Source organism: Penicillium taxi (genome assembly GCF_028828555.1).
Source record: "Penicillium taxi strain IBT 34144 chromosome Unknown utg000001l_segment0_segment0, whole genome shotgun sequence".
In the NCBI taxonomy this organism is placed as follows: domain Eukaryota; kingdom Fungi; phylum Ascomycota; class Eurotiomycetes; order Eurotiales; family Aspergillaceae; genus Penicillium; species Penicillium taxi.
Window position 1 is genome coordinate 1,700,439 of NW_026643203.1, and position 23,694 is coordinate 1,724,132.

Sequence of the window (23,694 nt, forward strand, 5' to 3'; positions counted from 1 at the left end):
ATTTGCCCACATCTCAACCTGTTTTGGTGTTGGTGGCATACGCCAATCAGTTAGCTGGGTAATTCAGCGTACTAAAATCTCCTCCTGGATATCGGTAAAAACCTTATTGACTGGTTTTTGTTGAGTTTTCGCGGTCGCATTGGTTTTAACGCGGTTATGGAGAGTACGTCGATTGACACCAAATTCGCGCGCAATCTTAGAGATATTTGGGTTTTTTTCGCGTTTGGCGCATCAAAGGCCTTAGAGAGATGGGCCTTAGTCGATTCAAAGGTTTTAGGCATGGTGGGTGGGAGATATTGGGTAAAATAGAATGGAATGTGGAATTGGAAGAACCGGTGAAAAAAAAAAAATTGGCAGAACCGGTGAAGCACACCCGACTCGTTTTTTACGAGTCGGGTGTGCACATGACACAGATATTAAGAAATATATATTTGAGAATAATCAGCTGACAACTTCTAATCATAATTAGGAATAGTGTATAAAGGTGCGAATATTCGCGAATAAAGGGGTTGTATTCGTATTCGCAGCGAATAATCAAATTATTCGCACTTGTTTTATTCGCGAATATTCGCATATTCGTGCCGAGCTCTAAGCAGGGAGCAGCCAATCATGCTCACTGAGTAGTCACTGAGCGTTCATTGGGCCTCAGTAATCTGTCACGTGATGAGGCCTAAGCAGCTTACTGAGCCTAAGCCCGGACTGAAATTTACTCACTGAGCTTGACTCTGAGCGTCCTCATTAAAGCGGCGGTTGCTGTTTTAGGAAAGCCCCACCGTGGAAAGGAAATCTGCTATATACACTTACCTAGGTAGGTAAATTATTTCCAAGATTATTTAGGTCTCCAAGTAGGTAATTGAGTCTTCCAAACGCTGTATTCCCAGAGCTTACGAGACTTGCAAAATTCCTACTAGGTAAGCTACCTGAAGAGAACTTTGGAACCTAGTCAGTAGTCAAGGCGAAGCTTGGAAGGGAAGATGGCTAGATGTGTTCTACTCGAGCAGAAAGCGGCAAGTGCCTACCGATGTAGATCTAGAATTCAAACAAAAGGAGGAAACAAGAAATTGCAAAGATATCAACATGGGGATAGTAGTAGGTAAATACAAAGTATACTAAGGTTTGACGGGTCGGGCAAATTGCGGGGAAGCGACCGAGGTCCCGAGGGAGTTCCGAATATTGAACATGGCATAAATTCATCATTCTTCCTGTTCTTCAATCACCAACCAACCTTGGGCCCTTACCTTCCTTAAAATTGAAAACCTAAACATGGCCAAGAAACAAGCACATCCCGCATACGTGCTCGGCGTGGGCATGACCAAATTTATCAAGCCACGCGGCAAGGTCGACTACAACGAACTTGGATATGAGGCTGGTATCAAAGCCATGCTCGATGCCAAGATCACCTACGACGATGTCGATCAAGGCGTGGCCTGCTACGTTTATGGTGATAGCACATGCGGACAGCGTGTATTCTACCAATTTGGTATCACTGGCATCCCAATATACAATGTCAACAACAACTGCTCGACTGGTTCTACTGGCCTAGCTATGGCTCGTACCATGGTTTCTCACGGTGCAGCCGACTGTGTTCTTGTTGTTGGATTTGAAAAGATGAATCCTGGGAGTTTGCAGTCAGTGTACCATGATCGCGCCAATCCAACTGGTCTATTTGGTACAATGATGTCTAAGACTCGTGGTGTGACAAAGGCCCCTAGCGCAGCGCAGATGTTTGGAAACGCTGGTCGGGAATATAAGGAGAAGTAAGAAAGAACTTATCTTTGCCGTTTTGAAGCTCCCCTGCTAAAAAAGGGTTTAGGTACGGTGCGAAGAACGAGGACTTTGCCGAAATCGCGCGCATTAATCATGAACACTCCAAGCGCAACCCCTACTCGCAATTCCAACAAGAATACACCCTCGAGCAGATACTTGAGTCACCAATGATCCACGACCCACTCACCAAATTACAGTGCTGCCCTACTTCGGATGGCGGTGCCGCCGCTGTCATTGTTTCTCAGGAGTTCCTTGACGCTCGCCCCCACCTGAAAGATCAAGCTGTAAAAATTGCCGGGCAGACCCTCGCCTCTGATACCGATCAAGTCTACAGCACAAGCGCAATTGATCTGATAGGTCTCGGCATGTCTCGATACGCGTGCCGTACTGCCATTGCCGAGGCCGGTGTCAACATCAAGGACATTAAGGTCTGCGAGTTGCACGACTGCTTCTCTGCCAATGAGATGATCACCATCGATGCCCTTGAGCTATGCGAGCCTGGTAAAGCACACGAGATGGTTCGTAATGGTGATATCACATATGGTGGAAAGATGGTAATCAACCCTTCTGGCGGTCTCATTTCCAAGGGCCACCCACTCGGCGCAACCGGTATTGCCCAGTGTGCTGAGCTGGTCTGGCACTTGCGCGGCTGGGCAAACAACCGCTTTGTTTCTGGTACTGATACTGCTCTTCAGCACAACCTCGGTCTAGGTGGCGCTGTTGTCGTGACTGTATACAAACGTGCTGATGGTAATGTCTCTACCGCTGTTCCTTCAGATGTTGTTGCCAAAATCTCCGGTTTTGGATACAACCCTGCCGTCGAGGCTCGGGGATTTACCGCTGAGCAGGCCAAGTCGGTCGTAAGTCAGACGCACAGCAGTAAATTTGCGGTTGCCAACACAGAGGAACGCGTGCTTTCCCGCTTCTGAGCTCAATTTATTCCCTACAGTTCTTTTCATACGCCCGGGTGCTTCATTCAACCTTGGAGACTTCGCGTTTCTTTCTTTGCACTGATTATTCTATCCTTGGATCTCCTTCTTCCGACTCATTTCGCATCACAATCAGGATCCTCCAATGTACTTCCTAAGCGTTGGGATGTACGAACTATGTACCTACCATGACTATGAATCAATTCATGGATTTTAATTCGATAATTTAAGTAAAGATTAGTTGACTAAGATTATACAGTAATGATTAGGCCTCATGTTTATGCGTCGCTTCCCAATCGTCAGGAAGTTTATAGTCCTGTGGTACCCGATACTGCCCACTGCAAGTCCCAGGATTGCTACATTCAAGATCACACCGACCATACAAGCGACAATAACAGTCCTTTGCAGACGGACACGCATCATTATTGAGTTGACCCAAATGAATCTGATCAGCAGCATTTGGCTCCGTGAACATGATGTGCCAAATGTAAGACAAGATACGCCCGGCAACGCGATCGTCCGCGGGTGCAGCCTTGTCGGTTCCATCAAGGAGCCACTGACGTAGAGCGACATACTCTTCTCTCGTATGCTGCCACGCGCGGGCCCTCGATATAACAAACTGTCCACAGCACTGCGCTTTTACAGTTTCGGTACGTCCGAGATGCAAGTTAGAGCCATGACTAGCCTCATCGCCGCCGAAGATATTTGCCAGTGCGCGTGGTAAGGCGATGTCAGATGCGGCACGTGCACTCCATGGCTCGACGACGGACTGTAATCGCATCTCTAGACTTCCCTGTGCTGCTACCTTCGGTAAACAGGTACTTGTGCTCCAATCGCAGCGGAGATTGTAATACCCGCGCGGCTCTTGAGCAGCGGGGACATCCAATGCGGTGAGCAAAGCCAGATTATCATACTCTGGATGATCGTTATGCCACTAGGAGAATTAGGTCAGTTTCAGGATTAGTCCTACAAAGTTGATGGAGAAACTTACGGCATATCGACTCCCATGAACGAAAACTGCGCCATGTTCAGGGAAGTCCGCATAATTATCAATCAGGAATGTCAGATAGGTAATCGTCTCGTGGCCTCGGTTTGCGGGCACCTGGAGATAAATGGACTTCTGATTTAATTTGGCGTCGACCTCATAGACGCATAAATGGTACTTCTTGGCCAGCTTGTTTAGCCAAGCTTTATCGCCATCTGCAGCAACATGAGAGACAACTAGAGCTGGCTTTTTGGTGCCTGACAGCTTAGGACAAATGCCACGGGCTTCAGGAAGTTTCTCGGCTGTTGTTTTGTATTGGACTTTCGTCCATGAGAATGTTTTGTCTTGGCTTTGGGGTCGATTGAGATATATTATAAAACATAGTATTCCCAAGAAGCAAAATAGCTGATTCCGAGCGCGTCGGGCTTGACGACTCATTTCGTATTTATTGAAGCTTGTTAAATTAAACCACTCCTGGTGTCGGAACAGACGGGTATGTCCGTTCATGCCTAAGGCATTGAATATCCTGCCTTGCTGCCTGAGACAAACAACTTTGTCAAAGGCCCGATTCCATTTACAGTTAGTCTATTTTTAGTCAACATTGGAATCCCGGTCCAGAGCCACTAGACTACCCGCCCAAACCAATTCCTTTACCAAATACAGACGATATTTCGGTAAAGAAGAGCGAACAGCTACGACGGGAATGGAGAGACGACGTTGAAGATTACAAATTCCGCCTCCTATTCTACCAGACCAAGAAACGAGCGATCGAAGCGGTGAACGATTACATCCTAAAGCATCTGGATACACCGATTCAAAACCTTGTTTTAAACTACGACCAACCATACATACGACTCAAATTCCTGTTAGAGCGCTATGGTGCCTCGTCAACAAACAGAGCCAGGGTATTCTACCAATGGCATGAGATGATAAGGACCACACCAACCGGCAGTGATATAGATGCCTGGCTTGAGAAATGGGAGCAGTCGCGCCTAGAAGCAGAGGTTGAGAATGTCCTAGCCGCTAAGAATGACGAAGCAGTTTGGTTATTCCTAAATCTGGTGAAAGATATACTGCCAAATTGGTGGCAGTATTGGCACGGAAGAATAGTGGTTGATGGCGAGCCTATGCCTATGCGGCGCCTAATGGACCACTTCAAAACCACTTTCCATGCCCAAAAACAAACCCAAACATCTTCCAAGGGCGCATTTACGACATTCCAAGGGCATCAGGAAGCTATTGGCCAAGCCAATGGCCAGGGCCGTAAAGCCCAGGCCAAAGCCAGAGCTCAGGCCAAAGCCCAGGAACAGAAGACCAAGCCCTACAAGGACAGGGGGTGTCCATGCGGGTGCAAATACCCAGTCGACAGATGCTGGAGCATGACTAGCACACGCATCAAGCCAAGACCTGACTTAGATCAGAAGATAAAGGAGGCATTGGACGCAGACCCAGGCTGGAAGCAGTGGATAGATGCCAAACTGAATACCAATTCACCAGCTGAACCAGCCACCCAAACCGCCAATTACACAATCAAACCAGTGTTTTTTGCGTCCCAAACTGACCAGACTATCCATTCCGGCGACAGTATTGGCCCATTCACTGGCCAGAATGGCCATACAGATGGTGTCAAAGACCAGTTTTTCGGCCGAAAACCTGTAAATTCTGGCCATATAGGCGACGACAACAGCCTATTTTCGAGCCAATTTGGCGACCAATTTGACGATATGGACATGATTCCAAGCTACTCCAGTGCATTTACAGAATCTATATTCCTGCAGAAAACGGCATTTCTGACCAACGACGAACATGAGTTACGGAAAAGCAGCTGGGTGCTAGACACAGGCGCCAGCTCGCATGTCTGTAATGATATGGATGCATTCGTTAGCTTTAAATACGAGAAGCACACCCTTCAATTGGGACTAGGGGAGGTTGAAACCCTAGGTAAGGGACAGTGCGAGGTCAATGGCATTGACCCGAAAACCAAGAGAGCAACGTCAATTATACTCTCAGACGTCCTATACAGTCCAGAGTTTAGATTGAATCTACTCTCATACTGTGCCCTGAACGATAAAGGGGGAGATTGGGAGCCAAGAAACGATTGTCTTATTGGTAGGGACAGAACACCTGTCCTAGCCATTCAGAGGATACGAAATCCCAATTTGCTGATCGTCAAGCCGTTTTCGGCCGAAAAGACTTCAGGCGAAAATTTTTCGGCAGAAAAACACGCATACATGGGTCGGGATTCTAGAAGACTACTAGAGTAAGGCATCATTAGAGCTCTGGCACCGTCGCCTAGGCCACCTACACTATGATGCCCTACACCAACTACCCAAGCTTGTCGATGGCGTCGTTTTGACAGATAAAACATGCCCAACTGGCCCAGTCGGCGGTCAGACTAGAGGCCAAACTACCCAAACGATGCATCCTGAACCAGTCAGTGACCGTACAAACGGACAAATACAGAGCCCATGCTCAGTCTGCAGCCTCATCAGAGCTCCTAGACAGATATCTCGTCGCTCTCTAGGACGCAGGTATGGTCGATTCGGACAAATCTCTCTAGACCTGATACAGATGTCAATCGCATATAATGAAGAGCGTTGGATATGCCATTTTTACGTCGACGGCATTCATTTTCATTGGCTCGTCACCTGTCGCACAAAAACGCAGATAAATGACGCGATTCGACACTTCATTGAGATGGTAAAGAACTGGTGGAATCTACCTATACGGACATTCCACTACGATAATGAGAAAGCTGCAGGCATCACTGCAGAGCGGTTTCTGGCAGATCAAGGTATTCTAGTGACGCATTCAATTCCAGGACACCCTGAGAAGAATGGCCCAATTGAACGGGCAGGCGGCATCATAATTACACGCGCCAGGGCCCTCCTAGAGGAAGGAAAGCACCCATCTGACTTCAATGTCACCTTCTTGGACCTCCTGGCGTAGCCAGCTGCGGTGTATGTCAATATGACGCAGTTTGGTCTCAAAGGCTCCTTCTTTGGTAAGAAGGTCAACAGTTCTCTGGTTGTCGCAGTCCAGAGTTATACTGTTATATTCCATCTCGAGTCCTGTATGGATCAGGACTCTCTTCCACCATGCCAGAGCACCATGCCGCCGCTAGACATGTGCATGGGTTGGGTATGGGTCAAAATTCATACCCATACCCAACCCATCAGGGGTAAGGTAAACCCATACCCATACCCAATCCAACCCACGTGGGTATGGGTTGGGTATGGGTCCCATATGGGTATTTTTGATGCCTTAATGCCTGATTTTCGCCTCAACCTAAACTAAATTAGGGTAATTAGTGCCTTAGTGCCTAATTTTTGCCTCAATCTAGTACTAACTAGGTGACAAATATCACGTGAAATAAAAGTCTTGGCAAAAAGATGGGTTTATGGGCTGGGTGTGGGTTTTACTTCAAACCCATACCGAACCCATATGGGTTTTGGGTAAAATTTCTGACCCATACCCAGCCCATTGTGGGTTGGGTTGGGTTGGGTATGGGTTTACCCAACCCAATGAACATGTCTACTTCAGCTTGCGGCCTACCCCGCGTAGGTAACCGCCTCTTATGACAGACCATAGTACGTGGACTATTGTAAGGGTTACTGGATTTTACAGAGAAGACAAGGATGGGAACAAGAACTCGATAACATTTCAAGACTGATTCTTGAAAGAATCATGGGGGATCCGGGTACGGATCGGTTAAGTAGTTGTGGGTATTACATAACGGTCACATGATTTCCAGATTATCAACTCCGTGACAACTATATTCAGGTCTTTTCCTTGGTGGATCTAGGCTATAACTCTCAGCATATATATGGCTCTTGCTCGCATCTGGCTCTATCTGGCTCAGGCTGGCTCTGGCTATGCGTCTGGCTGTCTGGCTCAGGGAGCTAGCTCTAGTCTGACCGGATCATAGCTTTCGGTTGCTTGTAGTGGGAGGGAAGGTCCGGAAGATTGACTTTGATATCGCTGGTTTTCACAGCGGAGTTCGTCGGTTGGTTCGGTCCTCAGGTGTTGACTTCAGGGGTAATGTCATCCCTAACCTTGGCCTTATAGGTAAAGGGAGGCATAGTAGGTAGAAACCGGGCTCATAACTGTCAAATGAGAAATTGACCGTCCAACCAGAAATGGTTGACGAAACTGGATTGTCTATCTAGGGATGAAACCCGCTTAAATACACACATTATGGGTCCTGCTGACATACGCAGCACACCCCTTAATATCGGCCCTTTGACAGAGGTTGCGGGTCACGTGGCCCGCACTATCTAATCAATCAGTAGTCGTCTGAGCTGGCACCGTGACACTGAGCTCCTTGGCCTATCAGACGCGGCCAAATCATTGGTATGGTGGAAGAGAGTCCTGATCCATACAGGACTCGAGATGGAATATAACAGTATAACTCTGGACTGCGACAACCAGAGAACTGTTGACCTTGTTACCAAAGAAGGAGCTTTTGAGACCAAACTGCGTCATATTGACATACACCGCAGATATGGTGGCCGATGGCTTTACCAAGATTCTCCCAAGACAGAGATTCGAAGCGTGGATCAAGCTCTTGAATTTGGAGGATATTGGATCAATGATTTAGGGCCAGAAGCCCCTAGATTAGGAGATTTAAGTGGTTCAACGGCCCAAATCGGCCCTGTGTTAAGGCCAGTTTACACCTTGAAGGGGTGAAAACTGAAGGGGTGTGTCAAAGGCCCGATTCCATTTACAGTTAGTCTATTTTTAGTCAGCATTGGAATCCCACCACGGGATTCCCACCATAGCTACACATACACACATACGCATACTGCACTCTCATTTGCCCACTAGAATCCACTATTCCTTTGGTAGTCAGACCTCCATTCGACAAACTTTTAAGTACACGTGATCATGACATAAGCAGCACAAACATATTGAAAAATTTCACTCTTCCGATCCTTTCTTTCCTCACATATTCCACGGTCTCCAACATACCCTTGTGATTGGACGTACTATTCCATTTGCAAATTATAGGAAGAGACCCAGAACGAAGAAAGCTCGTTCTAATCCCGACACCTGCCATTGGTGAGGTAGTCGGGTTCGCTTTTGAGCCAACAATCCTAGTGCAGACTTCCAATGCATTTGGTCTTCGGGCCTCTGTTATCTACCACGCCACTTTCTTGACAACCCCTACCCTTGTCAAGTCTGCTGTGCCCAACTGCAAGACATGATGTTTGTTTGCTTGCGGGCTCAACTTATTTGAGAGGGGCGGTTGGATCAAGCCTGTCGCAACTTGACTAACTCTTAGTTTGAGAACCACCTCGTAGTCTCCTTTATTTGGAAAATCATGCTCATCAGCAACCCCTCTTCGGCACTTTCGAAGTCTCGTTCGTCAATCGCTCAATGATATTCGAGGTCAAATTTGTGCCAATAGTAAGCCATCACAGTTGGACAAGATCCTCTGGAGACTCTCGTGTCACGTACGCTCCCATTGTATGGAGCTGTGCGTGTCAAAGAGGGAGATACATTCCATTTCAACATGGAGATCTTGTTGTGTAGAAAAAAGTCGGATAATTTAGCTCCGTGAAACTCGGCGCCGTCGTAATAACCGAATTATTCACGCTTGTTCGGAGACTGGAATGTTTATGAAGGTCGACCAAGGGCGTGTCCTGGATATTCCTGAAATGCAACACTAAAAGTGCATTTCAGGTATGTGCATGATCTACTCTGTTCTGTTCATACGCTCGGATTCTCTACTTTTCCCCTGTGATCTAACTGGATCAACTCTCCCCTTGCTTGAAGCACTGTTAGATGTTATTACCTTGTCAGGGTGGTATCGACCAAGTATGTAGCTGGCCTGGCCACTGATCTTCACATGAAACAGCCACTTATTCCTTCTAATTCTACCAGGACCCCTTGAACGTGTTGATGGGTGGAGGAAATTTATGTCGATGCCATCCATAGCTTGAATATCCCACGAATACCACTAACTCAATGCTCCATACAAGTTTTTCCCCACCTTGCCTCCCTTGATGTCTCATTCTCACCCCAAGGGCTAGAGTAAAAGGTAGAAAGGGGGCATTGAATATAAAAGTAGCATACTCCCCCTGGACGCCAACGAGCACCCTCTGCAATAGAGAAATACTGCAAGGTAACACATCGTCTATCCACTCATTCATATACTTCACTGCACATACACTGTTAATTGTACAACCAATCCATTCTACCAACACAATTCAAAATGGCCCGTTTCAGTCTGTCATTCCTCGCTGTGTTCCTGGTTCTGGCGGTCATCGCTATGTCGCTGCCCACTAAGCGCGATACTCAAGCCCCAGGTGATGCACTGGGTCTCGAAAGCACCCTTGGAGAATTGGGGGTTCGTAGCACACAAACAACAATGGATCTGACCAGTTGCTAACCGACTTCTATAGTCTGTCACCAAGCTGATGGATGGCCTCGAGAACAAGGATGCCAACGACGAGAAGAAGCAAGCTACACCTGCACCTCCTGCTGCGCCAGCTCCCAATGACCTTACCAAGAGTAACACGATAGTTGATACGCAGGATAAGCATGCTTCCGCTGAGCCAACCCGTACTGAGCAGAAGTTGTCTTCCGGAAACTTCGCAACACCTACCGCTACCCACACCACTCACCCTACCTCCGAGGCTAACGGACTGGGCAAGATCCCCGTTGTTGGTGGCCTCCTTGGTGGCACCGGTGCTCTGTAATCTCTCGAATTTATCATTTAAGATGAGATATGACGATGAGAGGCAATGGATATTCAAAAACTCGCAGCTCTGTCGACAGACATTGGCCGTGTTGAGGGGTTCTGTCGTCGCTATATTTTTGTTTCAAGTGAGCTTGACGAAAGAAGATCGAATTTCGGACTTGCGTTTTTGAAACCCAGTAGAGAAGTTCAAATGTTTGTTAACATGGATACCTACTAGTTATGACTTATTTATGCTGTCCCGGGCTGAACTTTTGGAATATCCACATATGTTTTGTACAATGTTAATACGAAAGCGTTCAAGTACTTTCTCATTCATGGCTGAGTGCTAACGATGCATGGGTATTGATCAAATGAACTTGATTTAGTTCTTTGACTGGTTTGCCTGCTTCTCTGTGTAAATACCAGTGTAGTACCCTGCGTAATACCACGACATCATAACGCATTTCAAAGCCTCATCTTGGACTGTAGATAAGTCAGCAAATGAAATCAGGGGCACGACATGTGGTGATCCACTTACTGTGATCGAGGGTCGGTGCATGCATCGGTGCTGCGGTCGAGTTTGCGGTAGGATTGGCTCCCTCTTCGGCAATAGGAAGTGACTCCGCAAAGGGTTGTAGGACAGGTGCATGCTCTACCTCAGTAGGTTCTACCTCAGTAGGTTCGACATGGTCAGCACATAATTCTGGATGAGCTTTGCTCCCAGCACTTGAGCGGCGATGAGGTGCTGAATCTACTTTGTTATCCTTCATATGCTGTGCCTTCAACACCTCCTCGACATCTTCTCCCTTTGCTGCGATGCTGTGATAGTGCTGCCATGAACAAGTTAGATAAAAATGAAAAGATATCACGCAAGTCGAAGCGAACCTTGTATTCTTGATAAGCGGCATCCCATGAGTCCATCAGGGCAGAATCGTCCCAAATAGCGCTGTGGCTCAAGGGAGCTTCCTCAACATTCTCGCCTTTGGTGGCACCGCCACGCTTTCTTTTCGACATATTGATCGGTTCCCCTCAGACTGAGAGTGCGACAAGAGGTTGTTTATGGAGAAGGGTGTAGATGATAATTGTGGGGACTCACCGCCTTGCCGCAATCAAGTGAAGAAAAAAAAGTTTCCCGAGAAGACGTGCAGCTTTCTAACCTTTTCACTTCCCCAAAAATTCCTCGAAATGGCTCCTGATAAGAAAGAAAAAAAGCGCAAGGGTATGCCAAACTCTAAAATTGTGTTGAATTAATGATTTTGTTCAATTTACTGACTGGGTGAAAATAGCGTCTGTCGCGAGCGACCCGCCTGCCAAAAAAACCAAGAAGGTCGAGCCTACAGCCGCCGAGACCCCCAAGACGGTCACTTCCAAGCCAATTTCGAAGAAGAAGACTGTTACTAAGGCCAAGGATACTAAGGACATTAAGGACACCCAGTCTGTTCCGTCCGTGAAGGCCAATACCCCCGCCGCTCGTCAGCCCAAGCCTCGCAAGCGCGCTGCCGATCTCATTAGTGACGATGAGAATGACGAGTCCGCTCCTCCTACTTCAAAAACACAGAAGAAGCCAACCAACAAGAAGTCCAAGAAAGAGGAGGCTGTCTCTGCTGTGAAGAAGGCTGGCAAGGCTGCTCCCAAGGTTGTTGATGGTGCAGACGAGTCTGACGATGAAAATATCGAGGATGAGTCCGCTGATGCATCGTCTTCGGACGAGGCTGAAGACGATCAGACTGTTGCCCTCATCAAGGGCTTTGAAAGCAGCGGCGAAGAAAATGAGGAGGAATCCGGCGACGAGGGCTTCAACAACTCCAAGCCCATCCCCAAGATTCCCAAGAAAATCGCACGCAAGCTTGCTAAGAGCGAGACCGCTGATTCCCCGAAAGAACCCGGCACTGTTTACGTTGGGTAAGTGGCCATGTACCCTCTTTTAGAACCAAATTTTCTAACAAATTAACAGTCGTATTCCCCACGGTTTCTACGAGCACCAGATGCGCGCATACTTCTCTCAGTTTGGTGATATCACCAACCTCCGACTCTCACGCAACCGTACCACCGGTAGTTCCAAGCACTACGCCTTCGTAGAATTCAGCTCCATCCATGTTGCCAAGATAGTTGCCGCAACTATGGACAACTACCTGATGTATGGTCACATCTTGAAGTGCAAGTTTGTTCCCAAGGAGCAACTTCACCCCGAGATCTGGAAGGGAGCCAATCGCCGCTTCAAGAAGACTCCCTGGAACCGTATTGAAAAGAAGCGTCTGGAGAAACCCAAGACCCGCGAACAGTGGTCGAAGAGCATTGAGAAGGAGCAGACTAAGCGTGAGGCCAAGGCTGACAAGCTTAAGGCTCTGGGATACCAGTTGCCTTTGCCCCAGCTGAAGAGTGCGGACGATGTTCCCGTGCAGGAAGAGAAGGCCATCGAGACTGCCCCTGTCGAGGAGCCCGTGAAGGCTGTTGAAGAGGCTCCTTCTACCAAGGAGGAGGCCCCTAAGCAGGTGAAGAAGAACAACAAGAAGGCTGATAAGGCCGAGAAGAACAAGGTTGAGAAGGTCAAGAAGATTGAGCAGCCCAAGAAGGTTGAGCAGGAGCCCAAGAAGGAGGCTGCCGCCACCAAGAAGAAGAGCGGCAAGAAGTCCAAGGCTTAATTGGATAATTGGACTCTTCTAAGACCTAACTAATGGTCAAAAATTTTGTTTCGTGCTTTACTCAACATACCTAGGCCAGGTAGCCTCTGCATGCATTCCATTCAATTTTTTTTTTCATTTAAAATCCTAAATCCTCAATCTTGACTGAATCCAAAATTATTCACTTACCTTAAATTATCTCCTCTATCAAATTTGTCCTATTTATTCAAAATATCAATCCAATGCCCTGAAGCTTGGCATACGATCACCTGGCAAGATCTAACCCAATATGCACTAGCGCAGTCACATGACATGCTCCACATGGAAAACAAAAAGCAGCGAAAATTCTTTGCACTTCTTTCTTCTTCAACTCCTCGTTCAAAGAATCGCATTCAAAGCTCACACACAAAGAAGTCTCTTCTTTTGACTCGCTTTGGGAGAAAGTCCCCGGACACCCTGCGCTTTGGTTTACCAGAGTTATTCAAGTCAGGCAATGCGGAAACGCGCCGCCATAGAAGCAATTCGATAGCGGCTTACTGCCCTATCCCTCCCGGCTCCTGCTGCCATTCGACGGTCTGACCGGTAACAATGGGGTGTGCGGCCTGGGTCGGAGAGGGGAAGGGGGACTTCGGTCTCTCTTGTATCGGGTTGCCTTTCGTCGTGTTTGGATAGTCATGCGATTGCCCTTCATCCTCGGATGGGGTAACTCAATGGGGCTCATTCTTGAGGCGAGGGGTTCCTTTTTTTTTTTTTTTAAAAGAGTCTGTAGCTTATGGCAAAGCGGTGCTTTGACACAGAAGCCCTTTCGAAGGGGCCGGACTCGAGGAATTCTTTACTGAATTCTTTTCCCCTCCCACGAGCCATGAGCTTACTGTTTGCGTGATGATATACCAATCATAGAGTCAAGCCCATAGATTCCTCAAAGAGGGTCAGTGCTGATAAATGATTTAAAATTATCTGATGAACATTACACCATACACTTTGTTTACGCGAATAGTTAGCACACATTCACATCCATAGCAATAAATGAAAATGCGACGCTTATGATCTATAATTTTCTTATCAACCCCCCAGAGTTTTTTATTTCTTATGTTACATCCGAACTTGGTAAAAGAAAACGAAAACTGGCATTGATCCATCTCTCATGGCGTCTTTTTGGCCTCGCCCGCTGGAACAGCTTCTTTCTTCTCTCCAGTAATCTGTACGATCAAAGAGCCCACGAAGTCTCCCACAAGCGCTATAACAGTTGCGCACACATTGCTCCAAACCTGGATGCTCACGGAACCCTGAGGCGCTCGTGGAAACGAAAGTATCCATGCGACATAGTAAGGGAACCAGTCTTCCGGCAAAGCAAAGACAGGCTGCTTCGAGTACCAGAACTGTAGGAAGACTTTCAAGCCGGTGGTGCTAAGCCAGCGTACGCCCTTGACGGCCCAGTCGAATGAGGATTTGTGGCCGGAGACAGTTTTATCTATCAAAGAAAGTCAGTGGATGAGGACTTTTATGAAACCATGTTCTCCTCGGATAGGACACGTACTCATCGTCTCATACTCCTCCATGCTCTTGTCATGTCGTCTACGCAGTTTCGCCCATTTGGCGAATTCGTCTTGAGAGCTGGTGCCGTTCATCTCGCGCTTTAGTTTGAGCGTTTCAAGCTTCAGTCTTTGTGACTCGCGTGCATTTTGAGCGGTTGAAGTCGGCAATTTCAGGTACAGAATCCATAGCTAGATGTAGAGGTTGGATGTCAGTTCGGAACGTAGTGCACAGGATAGAGAACTTCGAAACTATCCAGATTCGATCATGAATGGACGTACCAGGCTATCTATTGTCGATGCGCCGATGGTATTGACTAGGTAGATTGCAATATGCACGAAGAGAATCGTGAGGACGAGTGACAGCATTGCGGCGGGGTGAGTCAGTTGGCTGGGAGTGTGTCCGATGGCAGCGCAAGCTGAAGAGAGAGTAAAAGAGCACCAGTAAGCGAGTGATACTAGCTTATGAAAGTGTAAGCAGCGCCTTGTTGCAGCACTCTGCAGGGTACGGATCTGGACGTGCTTTGGTAGTGTGAATACCAGCGAGCGGTCTGACCGCCTTTCGGCCTGGACCTATACAATATTAGTACCAATTTCTAGGCTATCTGAATGAGAGGTCATGAATTCATAATTATTGACGCCGTTCATAAATTTCAAGCCTGAATAGACATTTCTTACACCTCTCCTCGAGTTCTACTCATGACTTCTACTCCTAAAAATGTATTCCAGGAACTCGCCCATATCTTCTCATCAAGAGAGAATAACGTCTTTGAGATCGAGATTATCTCTCCATCCCTAGGAGCTTCAATTCTTCAAGATGGACTCGCAATCGGTATCACAAAGAAGGCTCTGGTTCAAGCCTTCACGGTCGCACGGCAGCTCTTCACCAAGCGCTTAGTGACAATGTCCGAAGATGACATATCCGTCAATCTTTCACAGACAAATATTGAGTTTGGCCAATTCCCAGATCCAGTCATTACAGAGATCATTCTTCTCTTCGACTGTGAGCACCTGACATCATGTAACTGGCGCAAGCGCAGGCTGCAGGCAGCTGTGAGAAAGTGCGCAATAGACGAGACCCAGATCGCCTCGACAGTCCAGATGCTTGAAACAGAGCTGACACTTCTGGCCTCTTATCAGTGCTCACCATTGCACAGGCATACAAAATCCCCAACACTATGGTCGCATCGACTGTGGGTGCTGAAACAACTATTCCAGCTACAGCCCGTGAACACGGAATCGGTTTTGAAACTTGAGCGAGCAGAGCTTGATATCGTGCTTCGCGCGGGTGTACTCCACCCTAAGAACTACTATGCTTTCAACTACATGCGAAAATTACATTGTGTTCTTGCCACTATTGTGGGTGGTAAAGATTCTTCGAGGAATGATTTAGCGAAGCCATTGGTGAGCCCGATGATGGATTGGTGTCTTGCTCATCCGCGAGATATATCAGGCTGGGTCTTCGAAGAGTTCTTGCTTGACAATGTCGTGGAACCACGACTTCATGCCAGTACAGTCGCTAGAGTGCTGCACTTTGCCCGGGATATTGGGTGGGAAGGCGAGAGTCTTTGGACATTTATTGACCGGGCGGCAAGCCAATTTGATCTAGAGAGTGTTTTGGACGATACCCTGGGCATTGAAGGGCTCCCTGTACTGACCACTGAGAAGCGAACACCCACTACATCAGCCAAATGGCCGTGGTTAATTCGACTGGATAGAGCCAAGGCATATTGGGCATACAAACACGACAATACAGAATGATCGACTATACCTACCTCCAATTACCTAGGAATCCAATATGCTTCCGTTTTGTCTCGTATCACGTAAATTTCGCTGTAGATTTACAAAAAACAGAAAGGAAGATGTTGTGCCTAGGTAGATGGATACCTAGGTAATAAAACGCTGTTGAACGCCCCGCTAGTCACTGGCACAAAGGCCCAAACATGCACTGCCACTGGATACATATCCTCCCAAAAGTATTTCCTTCCAAGGTTATGTCCAGGTGAACAGCCCATTTATCCAGGTCTAATTTTCGGTCTGGTTCTCGTAAAATGATTGGCGTTGTCAAACCGACCGTAGTAGGGAGAAGTATGGAGTTGTTGTCACTTCGCCGTTCCTCCTCCGGCTGCTTGGGCCTTTTTTTCATCGGCTATTGAGAGGGAAACACGTTAGATACTGATTGATCTCAGGCACAAAGAACTAAAGAGTTTCGCAACATACCTTTCTTTTGCTTCTCGCGCATGATGGCGGCGGCATCCTCCTTAGATTTCGCAAATTGGCTACCAGACATAGCAGTCTTTCCCTTCTGCAAGAGTATTAGCGATTGACACGGAAGTGCTGGTGGTGTTGACAAACCTGCGAAGCCAACTTCTTCTGGGCCTTAGCCCGATCGTTATCCCGCTGATTTCCCCGAGTCATGATGATGCAACTGTTTGAAACAATCAGGGTCAAGATCAAGGGTCTTGCTTAATACAAATACAAAGATGAGGCTGATATTGAAACAAAAGGGGGAGGGAGGAGTGAGCGGAAAAAAAGAGAGTGGACTCTCCGGCGTTAAGAAATGCACGGAAGTGGCGAATCACCGTTCACCTTTGAGCCATAGAACCTTTGGTTTTTCTTCTGATTCTATTTTCAGCCTCAGGAACACAACATTTGAATTCCATATCCCTGATTGCAGATTTGATCTTTCTTTAAGGGTCCTGATACTTCAGACTGCATACTCCTGATGTTCGAGAGCACATGATTGGTTGTGTTGTTAGCCGCGGTGTTTCAAATTTGCTTCTTAAAATCTGGTCAAGAAATAATTTGAATGAGATCAAGAAGGTAAGAGATGCTGTTGAAGATTTATTATCCATTAGTATTTCAGTATTTCATAATTATTTGTCCATGCTTTGAAAATGATGGCTTGAGTTGTAGATGTAAAGAAGTATAAAAGTGGAAGTGGAAGTGAAGTATAAGATCAACAAGCATTAACCGCCCGATGTCAACATCAGTTTCATCTTTCTCCATTGAATACTCTCTGCCAATCAATTTCACCTCCTCTTGGACTCCAGACTTAAAAGCTGGCTATAAATACTGCCCATTTTGAGATCTATTTACAGACTACATCTATACGATAATGAACAAATAACCTTGAACAATCGAACAATAGAAAAGAACAAATCATCTCTTGAATACTCCCTCCATCAGGTAATTTCTTTATGATACAGATCAGGGATTTCCTGGACATTGATTGTTTCAGACCATAATCATAGAACTCCGTGTCTTCCCTATCTTCCCATTGTCCACTTCGAAGTGTCCCATAGCCGCCATAAGTAGCCTGACTGTAAATCGGAAGTAGGTATTTTTGCCCCCTTATTTCCTTCTTCTAATTTTGTTTCATCTTTTCATCTTTTATTTTTTCCTTCTTTCATCTATTTACACTCATTCCAGACTCGGCTTGACATATCCCATAGTTCCCTTTGGACAGAGCTTCCTGCTGGCCAGTGGCTTCCTTCCTCTCCTTATTAACACCGTACTTTCCAGTGATAGCATTCCTTTCAAGCATACACCATCGAGTCTCTTTCCTAATACCATATTGCACTTGAAAGCATTTCATCCAGTCTATCTTTCCATTCATTTGTTCAGATGTCGAAACTTCTGGCAACCCTGGCTGGTCCAGGATATCTGATCCTCAACACCGTTCGCGTTCTCAATATCATCGCATTTCTCGACATCATCGCCGCATGTGTCGTTATGCTCATCAAAACCCATATCTTAAATGGCTATTTCTTCTTCCAGGCTGTCACCCATGCTGTGATTGCAATTATCAGCAGTAAGCGATATTCCCCAGCTCGTCTCGCATTTTTTATTAACTGAACCAGTTTTCTTGATCATATCAGAGCTCCCCATATTCCGAGGATACTTTAATAGGAATTGGCCTCTTTTTGGAGAGGATGCGGGTTTCATCGCTCTCGCAGGGGTTATGATGATCCTTGGGGTTGCTACCTTGGGAAACCTCAACTTGGCAGCGATGAGCCAAAAAGACATAAGTCTGGCATTTTGGCGGGTTGTACTCTCGGCAGGCATCCTTGGGATGGTGATGAGTGTGGGAAATGTCCTAGCTGTAAGTGCACTCTTATCCTCCGTTATAGAGATACTAACGGATCGCTTCATAGACACTTGTATTCACAGACCGCAAGTCAGGCGTCAGTGCACGTCAAGTTCGTGCCTATGGTGCTGCGGCACCGAGTGAGGTCATGAGTCGGGCAAGTAGTCATAGGTCATTTCAACTTGGGGTCAAGCGTGACGACTCCCTCCCAACCTACTCCCCGCAGCCGGCTCTGAAGCGAGCAACCAAGCGGTTCACTAATCGCTTCCCGCTCAAAATCTCGACACCCTTTAGCAACAACAACAACAACAATAACAATAACAACCTGAATGTCCCGGGTAATCGCGCATCTTCCCGGTACTCTCGTGGCCCGAACGAGGCCAAGATCCCCGATGAAGAGATGGCAGAGGTTAAAATGCCGGATCTGGCGCATCACCCGGCCATGTACTCGGGATATGTGTAGCTTAGTAGCTATCACAAAAACAGCTACGTGGGCTATAAAAAGCTTGCTGGGTCAATGACTGTGAGCGCTGGCGTTTAATGGGTTGGGAAAGGTGTTTTGGGCAACATGGCTTTTTCAATACTTTCATTTAAATACCTCCTTTCTTTTTCTGCATCAATTATAGCGTATTTTTTTTTAAGATGCCTTGACCTTTCAATAAGACGTAAGTAATTGGGAGTAAACATACTTCCTTTATAGTAGTGTTGTGTAGAAGAGAACCGAGTCGACCGCTTACATAGTACTCGACTCCCGCAACATCTTCTCTGGCCCCAAGCTCTGGCCCCAAGCCCTGGCCTCATTATCCTCTTCCATTCCTCCACTTCCTTTCGTCGAAACACTCTGGCATTCTGATGAAATAGAAAAAAATACAATCTATCTTAGCTATGGCCGGAATTGGTATTGACCTCTCCTGGGGAACGTATGTATAAAGCTCCAACTCTTTGCGCTTTACTAATAGTAACAGTGTCAAGTCGCTCCTCGTCTTCTTCGCGCCAATTATTATCCCACGCTTAATTAACGCATATCGTTCATTTCGCGTAGTGAAGGCAACTCGTCCACCCCCGTGCCATCTTCCCACCGCTGCCTCGCGGTCTTTGAACCTGTTGTTTGGCAGCATCGTATTCTTCCTCATATTGAGCCTACCTTTCAACCCACATGCGCCAGAGCCAAACGTATTTGCCCTGACCCGTTCACGCATTAACACCCCGACCGATGTCGTCTTTCAAAGACTCGCCCGGCTTCGGCCTGATAGCATCTTGACCGACACCGACACTTTGCTTCGGGAGAAGTTGACCTCACTCGGCGCGCGAAAAGCATATCTGACTTTTGGCCCCGATACTGTGACCTCATGTCAATACTGCTCGTTCGATAACGTCAATACCTTCTTTTTATACTACTTGCCATTCCACATACTTCTACCACACCTTCTGCATCTTTTGATTCTGGGCGTGGCCACATCAACACCGTTTGGGGGCCGAGAGTCTGCTCGATGGCGCAACAAGTTTACAATTGCCGGTCTGGTACTGGCAGCCTTTGATCTTTGGACTGTGGCTACATACGATGCCTTGCAGTCAGAATCACCCGCTGTGCGGGCTGGTCAACTGCCACCAACCGGCCTATACAACTACATCACGTTGCTACGACCACTCGCGATTACAGTAAGTGATGCTGTGTTTTCACTCATTATCTACCTCTCCGCGACCAATAGGTTCTTCTACAAACAAACCTCGCCTGTGGACCAGCTCGATCAAGCCTTGTCAGCGGCCCTGACCAATGTCAATGATACCAACTCAAAGCTTCACGCCTTGAACGTCACTCGCAATGCAGTTGTTCGAGACAAGGCGCTCAAGGCACGGGATGATCTATATTGGCAGACGATGGTTAATGTGGAGAGCCCGAGACACGCGGGTGAAGGAGCACCGGGGCACAAGGTGGAAGTTATGAATAATATTTGGGAAGAGGAACAAGTGGCCCGAGCATTATCTCGAGCAATGGCGGGTCAAGGAGGGGTGGACTTAGCGCAATTAGGGATCGATGCTGATAATTACGTTTCGTCGGCGACAGCAGATCTGATATAGATCTGGAACTAACAACGTCCAACGCTAAATTAAAGAAATATTTAAAGCCAATTCGCCCCTCATTTCCCTCTTAACCCTTTTAAACCCTTACCTGATAAACCTAGAGCATCTACCACTTTTTATGAGGCGGTGTGGAGTGTCGATCAACAGAAGAGACGATTTGAAACTCCAGCTCGTTCATCCTCCCAATTCTCTCCCACACTCAGATTCTAGAAATCCACTGCTTTTAGTGAATTACTTTGCTTCCAGTTTCTGATCCATCGGCTGTTTCAAACTGAATAAAGCAAAACCAAAAAAACACAACACCTTTTCTTTTCTTTACTCAGCCAATGAAAGCTGCCAGAGCCATCCCGCTCCTCAGTTTAATTAGTGCCGGAAGCCCCAACCTCTCTTTCCCCGACACTCCTCTTTCTCCAGTTCACTTCCCCCGCCATCATGGCTAAAGATATGATTGCAACTGCGCAATCAGCATCTGAACTCAATGTCTACATGTCTATCCCAAGCGGTCCGCGTCCCAAGGAGACCACGTTCCGCGAGTGGGTGGTCACCAACCAAATCGGTATGAAGTCAACAAACACCAAACGCCGCCACTTTTTTGGTCACAAATGGAGTGAGCATATTCGTAGTCGCAGTCGAATCTTGCATAACTCCCAATGGTCAAAACTGGGCTTTGATTCCAAAAATTTATGCTAACGAGAATTTACCCAATAGGTATTCCGCTGACCATTCTGGCTATGTTGCTGGCTCTTCATAACCTCTATCCCTCGCTCCGTCCTTACACCCAACCTTTCTTTGAACTGTCCTACTACAATGCCGCTGGCGATTACTACGTCCAAGGGTGGAATGATACCTATTTTGTTCTCAGCGCCGCTCTCGCCCTGACCGCGATCCGTGCCATTGCCATTGAATGGGTTCTCCAACCGCTTGCCCGCTTTGCTGGACTTAAGCGCAAGGGCTCTGTTCGTCTTGCCGAGCAGGGCTGGCAGGCAATGTACTACGGTTTCGTCTGGGCTGTGGGATTGGTACGTTTGCCATGTGATATTGAGATGGTTTTGTTTGCTGATGAACTGTGCAGTACCTTTGGAAAAATTCCGTCTACTGGGGCGATTTCAGTGCTATCTGGACTACTTGGCCCGCCCGCCCGCTTTCAGGCTTGATGAAATGGTACCTTCTGGTCGAGCTTGCTTTCCTGGTGCAGCAGGTTTTTGTCATCCACGTCGAGGAGCGACGAAAGGACCACTACCAGATGTTGTCTCACCACATCATCACCAGCACTTTGCTGAGCTCGGCTTACATCTACGGTTTCTACAACATCTCCAACGTGGTTCTGTGCCTCATGGACGTCGTAGATTTCCTTCTGCCCGTAAGTTGGTTTTGCTACCTGGACTCTGTATCACTCTAACATGCGTATCTACCAGTCTGCCAAGATTCTCAAGTATCTCAAGTTTGAGAACGCTTGCAATATCGCCTTTGGCGTTTTTATGACCACTTGGTTCATTACTCGGCACATTATCTACAATATCCTTTGGTTGTCCATCTACAAGAATATTCCTTCGAAGGTGCCATTCGGTTGCTACTCTGGTGTCACGGCCGAGATGATCAGCACTGACGGCTATCCTGACTCCTTCGCCTACCTATTCGCACCTTTCCGCGACTTGAATAACCCCATCTGCATGAACCGCACGATCCTGTTCATCTTCATGGGGTTCCTGCTCGCTTTGCAAGGATTGTCGATCGTTTGGTTCAGCATGATTGTTCGTGTGGCATATGGAGTGATTGTCACTGGCAAGTCCCAAGATTCTCGCAGTGACGACGAAGAGGACGTCGAGGTCAACGAGCCAGTTGAACCTCCAGTTCGTCTGGTCAATATGGATGTTGGAGCTACTCCTGTCGTGGCTGATGGTAGCCCTGGGCTGGACCGCCGCCGGTCGAACGGTTCCGCTTCGTTGCGTGCTCGGGGTCGTGGCCGTGTTCCCTTCGACCAGACGGACCGACGAGCCTTACTTGGTCGCATTGGATGCGACAAGCCTACCTAAATCAGGTAGAGCTAAAGCAAAAAATTGTCTTTCGGCTTCATGTTTATCTTCCTACGTTTTTCCTTTTTTTTTTTCACGAATCCCCTTCCAGCTCGCCGCGAGACCTTGTCTATTCCGACAAAGTCTTCGCGCCTCTTCTCACTCAGCTATTACACAAACACGTTAGTTGAAATCGGGCGCTGCTGATGAAATGACGTGCTCGTTGATGATCTGCGATTCCCTTATCTCCTGGCATACTCCGTTCCTTGCCCCTTCCAGGTCACGTCTTATATTCCTGCGTTGTATCAGTTAACGTTTTTTCTCCCTTCTTTGAATCGTTATTTTATGGACCTGTTGGCGGGAAGTTTCGGGGTTGTGCTTTGGCTTTTATCTTTTTTCTTTTCCGAAATGTGGCTACAAGATCCAGAACAACAATACCCTAAATGATTGCATTTGCCTTTTTATTCAATTGTTCTTGTTTTTGAGAGCAAAATCATAGTTTATGGAAGCGTACACATTAGACAGCCAATCATTGAATTGAGAGATAATCTTTGTTCTACCTTAGCATACTCTCGGACCTTCAATATGTCAGACTGTGTCTAGGCCTATCGTATGATCCCGACTTTAACCTCTGGAATCCCATTGGTTCTAAAACGCCTATTTGAACGTGCACAGCTTGGAAGGCGGGGAATATTGAAAATCTTTCCCACATGGGCTTAACCTAATCAGTTCTTAACCAAAAATAGCTTTTCATGACTCGTAGGGTAGTATGTAGATCGGGGAACTTGATTCATAGCACTTGAAATGGCTTTAAGGGAAACATATGCAGGTGTGATGGCCATGAAGCTGTTAAAAAAATTCATAGTTATCATCTTAACGCCCAATACCCATGTACACGTCGATGGTTATAGGACAAGCACTTGGTCGGGTAGCCGTAGCGCCGTAGTTTTCTGTATAGCCACAAGGAATTCACTCTTTTTGACAGAAAAAC

The 23,694-nt window shown here is 47.1% G+C and overlaps 10 protein-coding genes across 10 annotated transcripts; 6 read left to right on the forward strand and 4 right to left on the reverse strand.

Moving 5' to 3' along the window:
• Positions 1-1,263: 1,263 nt before the first annotated feature.
• N7495_000602 (putative sterol carrier protein) lies at positions 1,264-2,696 on the forward strand (the record flags this gene model as incomplete). The annotated part of the gene is made up of 2 exons (XM_057203272.1): positions 1,264-1,757; positions 1,814-2,696. The coding sequence occupies 2 exons, from the start codon at positions 1,264-1,266 to the stop codon at positions 2,694-2,696; spliced, it is 1,377 nt and encodes a 458-aa protein (XP_057067345.1).
• Positions 2,697-2,961: 265 nt separating this feature from the next.
• Positions 2,962-4,119, reverse strand: N7495_000603 (DUF3431 domain-containing protein; the record flags this gene model as incomplete). Its single annotated transcript, XM_057203273.1, has 2 exons — positions 2,962-3,630; positions 3,688-4,119. 2 exons carry the CDS (start codon positions 4,117-4,119, stop codon positions 2,962-2,964), a joined length of 1,101 nt encoding a protein of 366 aa, XP_057067346.1.
• A 5,779-nt stretch (positions 4,120-9,898) lies between these two features.
• Positions 9,899-10,385, forward strand: N7495_000604 (uncharacterized protein; the record flags this gene model as incomplete). The annotated part of the gene is made up of 2 exons (XM_057203274.1): positions 9,899-10,033; positions 10,089-10,385. 2 exons carry the CDS (start codon positions 9,899-9,901, stop codon positions 10,383-10,385), a joined length of 432 nt encoding a protein of 143 aa, XP_057067347.1.
• Positions 10,386-10,748: 363 nt separating this feature from the next.
• N7495_000605 (uncharacterized protein) lies at positions 10,749-11,380 on the reverse strand (the record flags this gene model as incomplete). Its single annotated transcript, XM_057203275.1, has 3 exons — positions 10,749-10,849; positions 10,905-11,196; positions 11,252-11,380. The coding sequence occupies 3 exons, from the start codon at positions 11,378-11,380 to the stop codon at positions 10,749-10,751; spliced, it is 522 nt and encodes a 173-aa protein (XP_057067348.1).
• Positions 11,381-11,551: 171 nt separating this feature from the next.
• On the forward strand, positions 11,552-13,008 carry N7495_000606 (RNA-binding protein; the record flags this gene model as incomplete). Its single annotated transcript, XM_057203276.1, has 3 exons — positions 11,552-11,585; positions 11,653-12,268; positions 12,321-13,008. The coding sequence occupies 3 exons, from the start codon at positions 11,552-11,554 to the stop codon at positions 13,006-13,008; spliced, it is 1,338 nt and encodes a 445-aa protein (XP_057067349.1).
• Positions 13,009-14,129: 1,121 nt separating this feature from the next.
• N7495_000607 (guided entry of tail-anchored proteins factor 1) lies at positions 14,130-14,888 on the reverse strand (the record flags this gene model as incomplete). Its single annotated transcript, XM_057203277.1, has 3 exons — positions 14,130-14,458; positions 14,525-14,711; positions 14,802-14,888. The coding sequence occupies 3 exons, from the start codon at positions 14,886-14,888 to the stop codon at positions 14,130-14,132; spliced, it is 603 nt and encodes a 200-aa protein (XP_057067350.1).
• Positions 14,889-15,218: 330 nt separating this feature from the next.
• Positions 15,219-16,280, forward strand: N7495_000608 (uncharacterized protein; the record flags this gene model as incomplete). Its single annotated transcript, XM_057203278.1, has 1 exon — positions 15,219-16,280. One exon carries the CDS (start codon positions 15,219-15,221, stop codon positions 16,278-16,280), a length of 1,062 nt encoding a protein of 353 aa, XP_057067351.1.
• A 341-nt stretch (positions 16,281-16,621) lies between these two features.
• Positions 16,622-16,937, reverse strand: N7495_000609 (4F5 domain protein; the record flags this gene model as incomplete). Its single annotated transcript, XM_057203279.1, has 3 exons — positions 16,622-16,668; positions 16,740-16,824; positions 16,875-16,937. The coding sequence occupies 3 exons, from the start codon at positions 16,935-16,937 to the stop codon at positions 16,622-16,624; spliced, it is 195 nt and encodes a 64-aa protein (XP_057067352.1).
• Positions 16,938-18,146: 1,209 nt separating this feature from the next.
• On the forward strand, positions 18,147-20,688 carry N7495_000610 (uncharacterized protein; the record flags this gene model as incomplete). Its single annotated transcript, XM_057203280.1, has 5 exons — positions 18,147-18,333; positions 18,383-18,624; positions 18,677-19,066; positions 19,493-19,533; positions 19,569-20,688. The coding sequence occupies 5 exons, from the start codon at positions 18,147-18,149 to the stop codon at positions 20,686-20,688; spliced, it is 1,980 nt and encodes a 659-aa protein (XP_057067353.1).
• Positions 20,689-21,123: 435 nt separating this feature from the next.
• Positions 21,124-22,724, forward strand: N7495_000611 (uncharacterized protein; the record flags this gene model as incomplete). The annotated part of the gene is made up of 4 exons (XM_057203281.1): positions 21,124-21,247; positions 21,400-21,710; positions 21,764-22,051; positions 22,107-22,724. The coding sequence occupies 4 exons, from the start codon at positions 21,124-21,126 to the stop codon at positions 22,722-22,724; spliced, it is 1,341 nt and encodes a 446-aa protein (XP_057067354.1).
• Positions 22,725-23,694: the final 970 nt, after the last annotated feature.